The sequence below is a fragment of the Myxocyprinus asiaticus genome, chromosome 1 (genome assembly GCF_019703515.2).
Source record: "Myxocyprinus asiaticus isolate MX2 ecotype Aquarium Trade chromosome 1, UBuf_Myxa_2, whole genome shotgun sequence".
Lineage (NCBI taxonomy): Eukaryota > Metazoa > Chordata > Actinopteri > Cypriniformes > Catostomidae > Myxocyprinus > Myxocyprinus asiaticus.
Genome location: NC_059344.1, coordinates 49704414 through 49717826, shown reverse-complemented (window position 1 = coordinate 49717826; position 13413 = coordinate 49704414). Strand labels below are relative to the sequence as shown.

At 40.0% G+C, this 13413-nt stretch overlaps 2 protein-coding genes across 3 annotated transcripts in view; both read right to left on the bottom strand.

Annotated features, from left to right (window-relative positions):
* The window catches only part of LOC127444520 (NHS-like protein 2), a 103003-nt gene extending 102002 nt beyond the window's left edge, over positions 1-1001 (bottom strand). The window contains exon 1 of one of the 2 annotated variants that reach the window (XM_051703917.1): positions 340-1001. In XM_051703917.1, coding sequence (XP_051559877.1) covers positions 340-616 — 277 coding nt within the window. In that variant the 5' untranslated portion in view covers positions 617-1001. The remainder of the gene's footprint in view (positions 1-339) is intronic. The other variant, XM_051703927.1, reaches the window with a different exon arrangement.
* A 1960-nt stretch (positions 1002-2961) lies between these two features.
* Positions 2962-13286, bottom strand: LOC127445174 (40S ribosomal protein S4). The gene is made up of 7 exons (XM_051705050.1): positions 13226-13286; positions 12685-12762; positions 12336-12516; positions 7950-8047; positions 5064-5235; positions 4624-4781; positions 2962-3116 (listed from the first exon to the last, which is right to left on the bottom strand). Exons 1-7 carry the CDS (start codon positions 13226-13228, stop codon positions 3015-3017), a joined length of 792 nt encoding a protein of 263 aa, XP_051561010.1. The 5' UTR covers positions 13229-13286; the 3' UTR covers positions 2962-3014.
* Between the last annotated feature and the right edge of the window lie 127 nt (positions 13287-13413).

The window sequence follows — 13413 nt, the reverse complement described above, 5'->3', positions numbered from 1 at the left end:
TTTACATTACAGATAAACAGTACATACACCCAAATAATAATTTTTAAAAAACTTTTTAACATTAATAACAAAAGACATTATAGTCTGATTAAATAACAACGTTATTGTTTTCCAATATATTCAGCTATCCAAGAAAGAGAGCCAAGTGATGTTTTGTTTACATTGTCACCAAATAAGCCATCATTTTATATCACAAAATGCAGTGTTTAAGGAATTTAAACATATTCTAAGAAGATCACTTTAACTTGGCATTAAGTAAACAAACAACTGATCAATCATCTACTGTATATAAGTCAGTTAGAGTGGAAAGTAGTGAAAAGTTAATGGTGGAGACCTTACTTTTGGCCGGAGGCTTGCTAGCCAGTGCTGAGATGTGTTTTTGCAGACTGGTAAGTTTATTCTCCAGCGCTCCGGAGCGGTAACAGATGGAGGCGAGCTCTCCCTCCAGCTCCTCCAGGATGCTCACCGACTCACGGGATAAATCCGACAGCTGACGGAGCAGCGCGCACAGAGTCAAGCCGCACACATCCACCAGATCCGTGAACATCGCGCCTCGACTCTTCGCGCTACTCTTGCACACATCTTTAGGGACAATGGTCCTCTTGCAAAAGGGCATCTTCACTCCTGAGCTCCAGTTATGGTAAACTCCCTTTAAAAGTGCGTGTTTTCTTCCGAGTGTTGAAGTCTGTTGGTGGAGACTCTTGCTTGCGATTGCGCGTACAGTGGAGGCATTTTATGCATTGTAATTGATTGTCCACTGTGAGGAGCTCTGCGGCGCTACACTTCAGACTAGATCGCTCCAAACTCTTTTATGAACTGCGCCTGAGAGACCTCACCCACACATGCAACAAGATCTTACCTAAGAATCAGCTTTATATTTCATGAACAATGCAGACAAGTTGTGCTTTCATAATCCATCAAATACTCCATCCCCTGCTTTGCTCATGAACATAAATGTGTTTTTCCAACAGAAGGCTGAGAACATTTTTTTAACAGCTGCACGGAAAATCCCAACTTTGCAAAAGCACGGGGGAAAGAATCTTTTCAGATGTCACATTCTAACCTCTGCATTTGCCCCTCCCAAATCACACATCTGGTGGGTGGATGGGTGGTTCACCCCCACCCTGAACCAGAACTTGGCTCACCAAGATGTTTTGTTCATCCAGTCTTTCCACACTGGACTGCAAGAGAGTACAGTGAACTCTGAATGATGAGAGGATGGGATCGATAGGCAGAGATTCATCCATGATCTGTAATCTTATCAAGCATGTTTCTCCCTGGCTTCATATGAAACCTTATCTTATAGAAGGGAATAGACTGGAAACATCTGGGACTTGCTTTGCCTCACTGTATCACTGTCTTCATTGTTCCTGGTTCCCCACCCTACTCCACATGGCCCAAGTGCATGACAGGAACCACTCCTGGTGGACCTTTCCTTCAAGGTAACCCTCCTCCCCCTCTTTTCATTGAAAGAACTGTATTCTCTTCTATTCCTGATTTCATGTCTCTCAACTCTTGCCGAGAGAGCGTATCTGCCAAATCTTATTCAGAGGCAGCAAGATGGTCTGGCAAGCCTCAAATTTAAATTTAATTACGTTTACAAACAAGTCCACGTCATAGGCAGGATCACCATGCACCTCTTTTCTGAAGCATTATTAATTTAGAATAGAAGACCAGACACAAGATTAAAAGTCGAATGAGAAAATGCCGGAAAAACTGATGTTTGTGATTTTGTTAAGCGTACGATCAGGCCAAAATGTATGGGTCGATTTCAGGATGACTGTCATTTCAAATGTATGTTTTTCTTAAAGAGCAGAATGTTTAAACTCAAGGACACCAGACTGTTTTTTTTTTAGTTTGTACTGCATCCTGGCAGACAGCCCCTGCAATGTGTTGAGGTGAGCCATGCTGAGCTGCAGTACATCAGCAGGCCAAAGGCTGCAGGAAAAACAGGCTGAAGCTCAGCAGGACCCATATGGCCTTCTGGAGACAAGCCTCAGCTATGTGGCACAAAAAAAGAACATACACATGCCTATTCCTACCTCCAACTTATACATGTATGAACAATTATTTAGGCCTTCATCTCACAAATCCAAATTTAGTATAAAAATATTAATACACCCACTCATTAAAACTTAATAGCTTCAAGCATTGCAAAAGTAGGATATTAGTTCAGCTGGTCGTTTGATTTAGGGCAACCTACAGGTATACTCTGGTCCGCAAAGCTGCAAAAAGTCTTCTTAGACACCAGCTATAAAGCTTTAAATCTATAACTTTGTGATTCAAATGCATTTAAAAAAATAATAATAATCCCTTTTTCAGAAAAACAAGTACTCAATGGGGGCCTGGGTAGCTCAGCGAGTATTGATGCTTACTACCACCCCTGGAGTCACGAGTTCGAATCCAGGGTGTGCAGAGTGACTCCAGCCAGGTCTCCTAAGCAACCAAATTGGCCCAGTTGCTAGGGAGGGTAGAGTCACATTGGGTAACCTCCTCGTGGTCGCAATAAGTGGTTCTCGCTCTCAATGGGTGCGTCGCAAGTTGTGCGTGGATCGCAGAGAGTAGCATGAGCCTCCACATGCAGAGTCTCCGCGGTGTCATGCACAACGAGCCACGTGACAAGATGTAGATTGACAGTCTCAGAAGCGGAGGCAACTGAGACTTGTCCTCCACCACCTGGATTGAGGAGAGCAACCACGCCACCACAAGGACCTAGTAAGTAGTGGGAATTGTGCATGCCAAATTGAGGAGAAAAGGGGATAAAAAAAATAAATAATCAAAAACATAAGTACTCTACTATAACGAGGGTCATTGGGTCCTCAAACTCCTTAGTTCATCTGTATTAATCTTTCCTAAATACATTTTTACATTGAAGTTGCCTTTAAACTTAAACCCTAAAAGTCCCTGACATGTAGCAAAACATGCACTAAAAACCCTTTCCCACAAAGACACAACTCACTGTTGTTGTAAATAACTTTTTTATTTGAAATAAGGTGTGCGCTAGTCCTGTTGACTTAACTGCTGCCCTGTTTGGCAGCCAGTCTCTTGTCTCTCTCCTCAGCGATGGTCAGGCGGATACCCTTTCCACGGGGCAGGGACACCCATGGCTTGTTGCCCTGATGACAAACATAATATTAGTAAAACTATATAACTGAACTGCACTACTTCATTGTAAATTTACAGTAAGGGGTTCTTAAAGTTTGCACTTTCAAATTGTCCAATCAGACAGTTAAGTTCCTTCATTTCCTTTCCTGAGAGAGAGTTATCAGTGAATCACTGCTCTTTGGCGCAATGTGTGAAAGGTGCAATGCATTGTTCCTGGCAGGCTACTCAGCCTTACAGGCTCCATATGGTTAGGGCCGGGGCAAGGTTAGGACATCTGCTGCCTCCCAGGAACAAACTGAGGCACCTTTGTACACTGGCCGCTATTTGACTGCATGAGCGCTTACATAACAGCCACGATGTGGTAATCAATTTCAACCTGTATTTTATAAATTTGATTTTTTTTTTCCCCTCTCCAAATGAAAATATAAAAGGTGCAAAAAATTTGGCTCGATTTACGATACTGAATTCTACTACATGATTCTATACTCAAAGCAACAAAGCCCAAATCATGAAGTTTGAATTTAATATTAATATTATTACTACTTTCAAAACATAGGTAAAACAGTTCCTTTCCTTACTTGTAATGCTTAACAAAAAGTACTATTCATTAAAAAGTAAAACAATCAGCCCAGAAGAGGGCAAAATGACACCAGAATAAAAATATTAATAATTCTGCCCAGCTGAAAAAGCCAATTATGTTACTGATTACAAACATTTTAAGTATTTAAAATGAACATTGTAAGTTTTAAAAAGTATAGTCACTCACTACACTTAATGGTAGTGTATGCTTATCCAGTAAAATAATGTTTGCCATAGTATAAATTTACTCTGATTACATTGAAACTGAAATCGCGGTATGATGTTGCACGCGTGTAATCAAAATGATTGCGCTTCCTTTCTCTATGACAATCAGTTTATCGTGGATGCGCGCGCTCGTGTGTTCAGTAAAGTTAAACGGAGACTCGCTTGTAGTAAAGACAAACGGTTTTTGCATTCATAACATATACATTACAAAACATAGAAAATAGCAGTAAAATGCAAGTTATGCGCTGGAGAGAAACAAGTCTTAAGCGCATGAAACAGCACAAGCACACCTTTTTGCAGCAACATTACATTAAACTATGCTTATTATGATCTTCTCTGAAGTGTTTATAAAGTGCTTGCGTGCGATGGACATCTTGGGTCATGATTATCAAGAGTTTTCATGCAACATATTTTTCACCAGGCTGTAAAGGGACGTCACTGACTTCTCCGATCTCACTGCAAATATCCAACTAATCGATAATGAAATTTGTTGTTGATGATTTTCATTATTGATAATTATCGATTTTATCGATTAGTTGTTGCAGCCCTAGTGTAAACAACACCATAGTTTTGAGCATGGAAACAAACGCAAAACAAATCAATTGCTTGTTACCCTAGAGAATGATTATCATTCAAAGATAAATTACCTGCTTGCAACACGTCACACAGTAAACTTATTGAATTCTATGAATTTCAAATCATTCCCCGACTCACCTTGCCAACAACAAAAATGTTGGAGAGCCTGGTGGCAAAGCTGTTGCCAGTGCTGTCTTTAACGTGCACTACATCAAAGGAGCCGGGATGCCTCTCTCTATTGGTGATCACCCCAATACGCCCCAAGTTAGCACCTCCCGTCACCATGCACAGGTTACCTATGAATGCACAGAAAACAATGCTCAATGACAATTAGAAGTGATGTATCTGCTGTGGTAATGTCTTGTTTGAAATGCACAAGTCTGAACAAAAGTGCACTCAGTAATTTTTTTCAAATCAATATTTTACAAAAATAGCACATCTGAAAAGTTTTACACTCAGAATCAGTTCAAGACTGAGACTGCAGTCATATCAGGAGACTAATAAAAACCACTTTTCCAGTGCAAAAAAAATAAAATAAAAATTACTGAGCACACCATTATGACTGTCCACTCACTAACCTGTGTCAAACTTGATGAAATCTGTAATTTTGCCTGTGTCCAAGTCAATACGGACAGTATCATTGACCTTGATCAGAGGGTCAGGGTAACGGATGGTGCGCGCATCATGGGTCACCAGATGTGGGATTCCCTTTGTGCCAATGATGATTTTCTTCACCTTGCACAACTTGTACTAAAAGGGAAAACAGGGCATAAGCATTAGCTCAAATACCTGTTCTAGATATTTATGAACATGCAGAATGTTCAGCTGTCCCAACACATGAAACTGATATGTGCTTTAGTCAAACTTTTATTCCATGTTAGGAACATCCATAGCTAGGGGTGTTAACGGTTCACTCATCTCACGATTCGGTTGGGTTCCCTATACTGAGCTCACTGTCCGGTTCAGTTTACGATTCTTTAAACTAAGCCTGAATCAAGTTATTATTATTATTAAAGACATATGCGAAACATTTCAAATTTAGCACTGTTATTAAAAGTGCTATATGTTCAATCAGAGATGCACTGGGATTAAAAATCAGCCTAGAAATGGGCAATGGTGACACCAAATGGAAATATTAGCTAATAATTCGCTTAGCTGAAAATATGGAATAATGTTAGATACATATGCTGCTTACACACTGTCCCATATTACATGGATTTCAAATATCAAATTAAAGCTGTATTTTTCTAAAATATTGTCTCTGATTAGCCTACATCTAAATATTTTCAAAAATACATATTTAAATGGAAGTGTACGTTATCCAGTTAAATAATGTCCCTATTTAACACCCTACTTAAATGTACTGATGAATTCAAACCAGACATAACATTTGACATAGCATCATAATACATATTCAGCATATACATATATATATATATATATACAGGTGCATCTCAATAAATTAGAATGTAGTGGAAAAGTTCATTTATTTCAGTAATTCAACTCAAATTGTGAAACTCGTGTATTAAATAAATTCAATGCACACAGACTGAAGTAGTTCAAGTCTTTGGTTCTTTTAATTGTGATGATTTTGGCTCACATTTAACAAAAACCCACCAATTCACTATCTCAAAAAATTAGAATACATCATAAGACCAATAAAAAAAACATTTTTAGTGAATTGTTGGCCTTCTGGAAAGTATGTTCATTTACTGTATATGTACTCAATACTTGGTAGGGGCTCCTTTTGCTTTAATTACTGCCTCAATTTGGCGTGGCATGGAGGTGATCAGTTTGTGGCACTGCTGAGGTGGTATGGAAGCCCAGGTTTCTTTGACAGTGGCCTTCAGCTCATCTGCATTTTTTGGTCTCTTGTTTCTCATTTTCCTCTTGACAATACCCCATAGATTCTCTATGGGGTTCAGGTCTGGTGAGTTTGCTGGCCAGTCAAGCACACCAACACCATGGTCATTTAACCAACTTTTGGTGCTTTTGGCAGTGTGGGCAGGTGCCAAATCCTGCTGGAAAATGAAATCAGCATCTTTAAAAAGCTGGTCAGCAGAAGGAAGCATGAAGTGCTCCAAAATGTCTTGGTAAACGGGTGCAGTGACTTTGGTTTTCAAAAACCACAATGGACCAACACCAGCAGATGATATTGCACCCCAAATCATCACAGACTGTGGAAACTTAACACTGGACTTCAAGCAACTTGGGCTATGAGCTTCTCCACCCTTCCTCCAGACTCTAGGACCTTGGTTTCCAAATGAAATACAAAACTTGCTCTCATCTGAAAAGAGGACTCTGGACTACTGGGCAACAATCCAGTTCTTCTCCTTAGCCCAGGTAAGACGCCTCTGACATTGTCTGTGGTTCAGGAGTGGCTTAACAAGAGGAATATGACAACTGTAGCCAAATTCCTTGACACGTCTATGTGTGGTGGCTCTTGATGCCTTGACCCCAGCCTCAGTCCATTCCTTGTGAAGTTCACCCAAATTCTTGAATCGATTTTGCTTGACAATCCTCATAAGGCTGCGGTTCTCTCGGTTGGTTGTGCATCTTTTTCTTCCACACTTTTCCTTCCACTCAACTTTCTGTTAACATGCTTGAATACAGCACTCTGTGAACAGCCAGCTTCTTTGGCAATGAATGTTTGTGGCTTACCCTCCTTGTGAAGGGTGTCAATGATTGTCTTCTGGACAACTGTCAGATCAGCAGTCTTCCCCATGATTGTGTAGCCTAGTGAACCAAACTGAGAGACCATTTTGAAGGCTCAGGAAACCTTTGCAGGTGTTTTGAGTTGATTAGCTGATTGGCATGTCACCATATTCTAATTTTTTGAGATAGTGAATTGGTGGGTTTTTGTTAAATGTGAGCCAAAATCATCACAATTAAAAGAACCAAAGACTTAAACTACTTCAGTCTGTGTGCATTGAATTTATTTAATACACGAGTTTCACAATTTGAGTTGAATTACTGAAATAAATGAACTTTTCCACGACATTCTAATTTATTGAGATGCACCTGTATATATAGTAGATTAATATGGCACTATCATTGGTTTCAGGACTCGCAACCGCATTTTCACTGAACTAGTTGTCAGTCACGTCATTTAATATGAGAGCCATGCTGCACTGTACACGCATGTTTCTCATAACTCACGGAGACAAAGATATTATCTGCTTGTCATCCGAAGATTCAGCCGCTGTTTTCCACCGGCTGCTCATTGGCACGAGCCACGCAACACAAAAGCTACGCTCTGCACACGGTTAAAAAGCATTCAAAGCTGCTGTCGGTTAATTATGATCTGATGGATGAACTCGTGCCTTAATTGGACTTATTAAATAACACGTGTCAATTGTAAAAAGACATGCCGGTGTTATGGACGTTATACACCGTTACACTCCTATCCATAGCACAATCAAATACATGAAATAACAGTTTTACACAAGAATAAGTAAGCTCACCTTGGCCTCCTCATTTGTGATGCGATGAACTGTGAAGCGTCCCTTAACATCATAGATGAGCCTGAAGTTCTCTCCTGTCTTCTCAATGCTGATCACATCTGAAGGAATCACACCAGAACATTTTTTTATTAATACATAACCATCAGATACTGAACTGAGCTTATGTTTTAGAACACATTCCTAAACAGCTCTCTGCATCACCCGAGCTTTAAAATAAGTCAGAGAATAATATCCTGTTGACACTTGCTAGGAAAGTATGGGTGCGCAGTGAAAACACTGTGTGGAAGAGTGTTAGAACACCAAGGGATTAGTCATTCAATGTGACGTTTGTGGTCCAAACATCTGGTAAGCAATACCTCACAAACTTGATTGAGTGCCAGTACATATTAATATATTGCATTCAACTAAATATGAAATCAGAGGCCAACTGAATGACTGATACAATCGTTTAAAAAAACGAAAACATTTAATTGCGAGTCCCAATGAATCACCTCATACATATAAGCTGCGAGTCTGTGGCTGTATTACAAACTTCACAGTTCTATCACATTTAGAAAAATATGGCCATACTGAGTCTTTACAGTTTCAAGTGCCAAATCAGACATGGACTGCTAGAACAAACGAGATCAATAGATTAAAACCTATTAGGTTTTGAGATCTTATACTGTACATATAATCTGTACTTCAGCCCGATGGCCAATCACTGAGATGGACTGATCACAAGAGACATGACTTTTATTATATGCCAATAGCAAAACTGAGGTCGTGCATCAGATTCCGGTCGGTTTCTAATAGGGAAGGGAATTTTGGCCATTTTGTCTACTCAAGTACTGGGAAAACTGCAATGGAATGCCACTCTATGTTGGACTTACAACTTGTGCAGAAATCTTCAGCTCTAATTTCGCTGAGATGCAGGTGTGTCATGCAAAAATGTCGGCACCCAGGGAGATTTAGAGTCAATGATATACAGTCACTTTTGTTAAAAAAAATATACATAAATGAATCAAAGTTTCTACATTATATGACAATAAAACTTGTTTGGCAAATGTTTGCAAAGACAGGTGTTCAAAACACGGTGAATTAAACTTTTGATTATCGCAAACCTGTAGAACAAACGCTAGCATTGCATCATCATATATCAGTTTGGTTGCTATGAGATGTTTCTGTTGACAATCAAGGTACCGCTGAAAATCACAACATAATCTTAAAATTAAAAATAAGGCCTCTTTTTTTCCTCCCCAATTTGGAAGGCCCAATTCCCAATGCACTCTAAGTGCTCGTGGTGGTGTAGTGTAGTGCCGTGGCCGGCGTGTCTTGGGCGTTGTGGGTGTCAGAGGAAATTTCAAGTGCGAAGTCTAGAGAACACAACAGTGTAAACTTTGGTTCCCACCAAACAATAGTTCCGAAGACAAAACGGAGGAGAAACTAATTATTGCCGTGGCGGGTTTTCCCATAATATACGATCTGTCCCTGTTTGCTTAAAGGGATATAAATGTAAAAAAATCGATGCGTGGACAAAGGTGTTTGTAATTGTTGGTGTGCCAGGTGAGTTGATGAAGTGGATATTATGGTTTATATAATATATTGCATGCTAATTTTGGCACCATAGCATGCAAAACCGTGCTGCCTGATCAATCGGTAACGCATTTATACCATCAGCGTTTCTCTTTTTATATTTAATTACTTTCTGCCATCGATCGATTTCTTACTTTCACATTTAAAAGATTTCATGAGGATATACGCTACTTGTAATAGGTCAGCAAAAAGATACCGGTCAACATGTCTGGATGTTTTGCGGCCCCTTTAAATACAGTTCACAAAACCAAGCATCCCGAACAAACGTTGCCGCCTATTTCAACTACGTTTCAGAGCGTCCACGAATCTTCGATAGCGTTGTTGGCAGGGCAGCCAGAGCGAATTTTTACGCTCTCGCCTCCTCTTGTCTGAACGCACGGATAGTGTCACTGTGTCAAGTTTAAAAAAACAAAAACAAAAACACGTCAAGAGCCCTGTGTATTGTTCCATTCATTGTGCTACATTTCACAATTTATGAACAAGAACACAGCCAAAGCGGACATCTTGGATGTAACTGATTAAGACCAGAGAAACCAATTGTAAGCATGTCATCACTGAACTTCACACCGAGTCTTATACCTAAGCCAAAATACTTTTTTTTTTTTTATATATGGTGGGGACCTGGCCTCACCATCAGCTTCAGTTAACTATAGAAGTAAATTTTCAAAACACATGTTCTGTAACCTACTACTTGGATTCATTACCATCACAATTAGGGCTGGGCGGTATGGCGATATATCTCATGGTGACAGTATAGTGTCAACCGGAAGAGACTTCTCTGTGTACAACGCTGTATGTAAATATAAGTGTGCGCGAACCTTTAACTAGCTGCACGTGAGAAAGAGATAAACACACAGAACACGGGTTGACTCCAGGACAACTCCAATGTAGGAGTAGGAATTTAGGGTGCTTTCACACTAGCACTTTTAGTGTGCACCCGTGTTCGAATGACGTCAAAGTTCGGTTCATTTGCATGATCGTTTTAGCTCCTGTACGGTTCGCTGCTGCTATGAACGCAATCGTACAAAATCACTGCAGTGAACCACTTGTGATGACGTATAATCTGCATCCTCACAGGCTTCCGATCGCAATTACAATAGTGTAATGCATTTCTCAGATCAGCTTGTCTCCAAATAAATCCCCTTCAGAGAGCAGCTTACATTCTTTACATCTCTTGCAAAGCATCCGCAGGCTCGCAGCAGACAAACGCTAACATTCATCACAGCACATTCAATGCATACATGGCAGACAAACACAAGTGTTGTTTTGTGCATGTAAAGTTTTGGTGGTAAATCCAAAGAAATTAATACTTTCATAACACTTGTCTCGAGTTGTTACCTAGTTACAGTGGTAAACAGCTGCCACCTGTACTCACGAGGGATGCTCCGATCAGGATTTTTACAGCCGATACCGATCTTCTAGTCACCTGATCGGCTGATACGGATCATTTCACCTTTTATCAGAATCTGTCATACCTGGCTATATGTAAACTGTCACTATTAATTGAATTTTCCTCTTTCCATTAATATCACTTTGCCTAGTTTTTCTGACAAAAAAGTTGAAGTTGAAAAGGCTTATTAAAAAACTTTAAATAAACAAGTATATGCTAACAAAATAGTCCCTATATTAAGATAAATAGATCTATAAAAAAAATTAAGCTTATTGTCCAACTGAAGACAAACTGATAACCAATAGGTGCAATTAAACTTAATGTGACATTTTTGGTTGTCGATTCATTGTCATACAATTATTCCTTATTTTATTTCAATTTTACTGTTGCATTATATTATGGTATCCTAACATGGTATAAAGAATTATTTGTATAAATTCCTTCCCTGCCTTTTCATTTAGTTGGATGATTGTATTAGGCTAATAGTTCAATTTCAGTTTAACTTTAACGAGGGGAACACACGCTCTCTCTCATGAGGGAGAAAGATGAAAAAGCGGAGAAAGAGCTCATGTTTCCGGACTCTACAGGTGCTACTATTGTTATTGCCGTTTAATCAGGAGATATTTAATAAAGATGTCCGAATTACACATCTTGTAACTTGCGTTATTATTGAGATGCCTATGCCCAACGGAGACTGAGACGCTGCCGCCATGAACGATAAGGACCGTTTCACAGCTCGCACTGTTTTCCCTTTGCAATTGTTGTGTGTGAAACGCCACATTAACAGTACACAAATTTACAATTTCGCCCTACCTCTCCCACTGCATCGTTCTTAACTGCTGAATCAAGTTTGTTGTCTTACAACACTATGCAGTATTCCTCACACTCCGTGATGCCACGACAGCGCTGCTGAAGTCTTAAAGGAGCCGCGCGTCTTTTGCGGCACGAGCGATCGGTTTATGCGATCGGCCAAATTACCTATCGAGTCCTAAGACGTGAATCGGTAACGCGATCGATCTTAGCATCTCTATTACTCGTGTTGATGATGCAATCAGACAGCGGTTTGGGGACACATATGATGGAAACAGAAACTGAAGCAATTGAAATAAATTACACCCTTGTCAGCCGTGTATTTATAACTATTACATAGTTGCCAAAAAGGTTTCCAGTATCCAATGGAATGCTAAATCTAGAACAAATACATAATGGAGGGGTTTGCTTCAGAGCAAATGCTTTGTTCAGCTAAAAAGTGAGAAGCTGAATCTTGAAATATTCTGTTACCGTGATATCAAATTACTAGTACAAATGGTGTCGAATTTTTCACATTGGCAACCCCTAATCCCAATCAGTCAGTTCTTATGTAGAGTTAGTCATGCATAAATGGCTAAAAAAATAAAGCTGTAAAATGCACCAATACTCACCCATGAAGCCAGCTGGGTAGGTGATATCAGTGCGGACCTTGCCATCAATCTTGATGAACCTCTGCATGCAGATCTTCTTGACCTCATCTCCAGTCAGGGCATACTTGAGGCGGTTCCTCAGGAAGATGATGAGGGGCAGACACTCCCTCAACTTGTGGGGACCGGTGGAAGGACGAGGAGCCTAAACACACACACACACACACACAAAGAACAAAAATGTAATAAAGAATAAACCTGACATTTTTTGCTTGCCCCAAACCTTGCTACTACAGAGAACAAGATCATCTTGAGGGCAAGTTATAATGTTCCAAATTTTGTCCAAGCAGTATAGATGTCAAATTACACTTACAAATACTCCAGTGAGTTTGTCCAGCATCCAGTGTTTAGGAGCTGCGACACGCTTCAGATGCTTCTTCGGTCCTCTGGCCTAGACAAAAACAGGATCAATTTAGTAAGACTTCAAAGACTTATCATTAGGGTTAGTTCAAGCGTTACTGAAACCAGTTAGCACACGCATGCACAGCCCTGCACTCTACTGGCGGACACGAGCAGACGAGGCCTTCAGTTCACTTTCTATTTAGCAAGTAAAATCTGCAGCGCGACATTTGATATGTATAAATTAAAAACAAGGTACTGCCACAACAAACCCAGTTTATACCACTCTGAAAAGGAGAGTCCTTTTTACTGCTTATGTGAGACAGCGACTGCTGAGCTCTTGCCGTTCACATTTTAAACATCACATCATCTCTTTTTCACAACAATTTGTGTGCTATTCATGTTAGATGGTGTGAAAGAATGCTATATGGAACAGAAATAAAACATATTGCTCTTGTAAATCCTTGATGATTGTGGATTATTTTGGGAGGGAATCGTGAATGAAACGCACTCACCATGTTGGAGTCTGCGGAAAAGGACCTTTCACTTCCTGTCAGCGGAAGATAAACTGAACTACCGGTGCCGAAGAAGGACAAGCGAACATTCCTTTATCACATGTATGAGCGTCTGCATCCTAGTGGGGAGGTTTATAATTACAGCCTGATGCAGACACGATACCTGGGCATCCTTTTACATATTGTCT

Coding starts and splice junctions, on each gene's coding strand:
- LOC127445174 (XM_051705050.1), bottom strand. Junction 12,517..12,684: donor ACAAACTCACTGGAGTATTT/GTAAGTGTAATT, acceptor GTGTGTGTTTAG/GCTCCTCGTCCTTCCACCGG. Junction 8,048..12,335: donor CTACCCAGCTGGCTTCATGG/GTGAGTATTGGT, acceptor TGATTCCTTCAG/ATGTGATCAGCATTGAGAAG.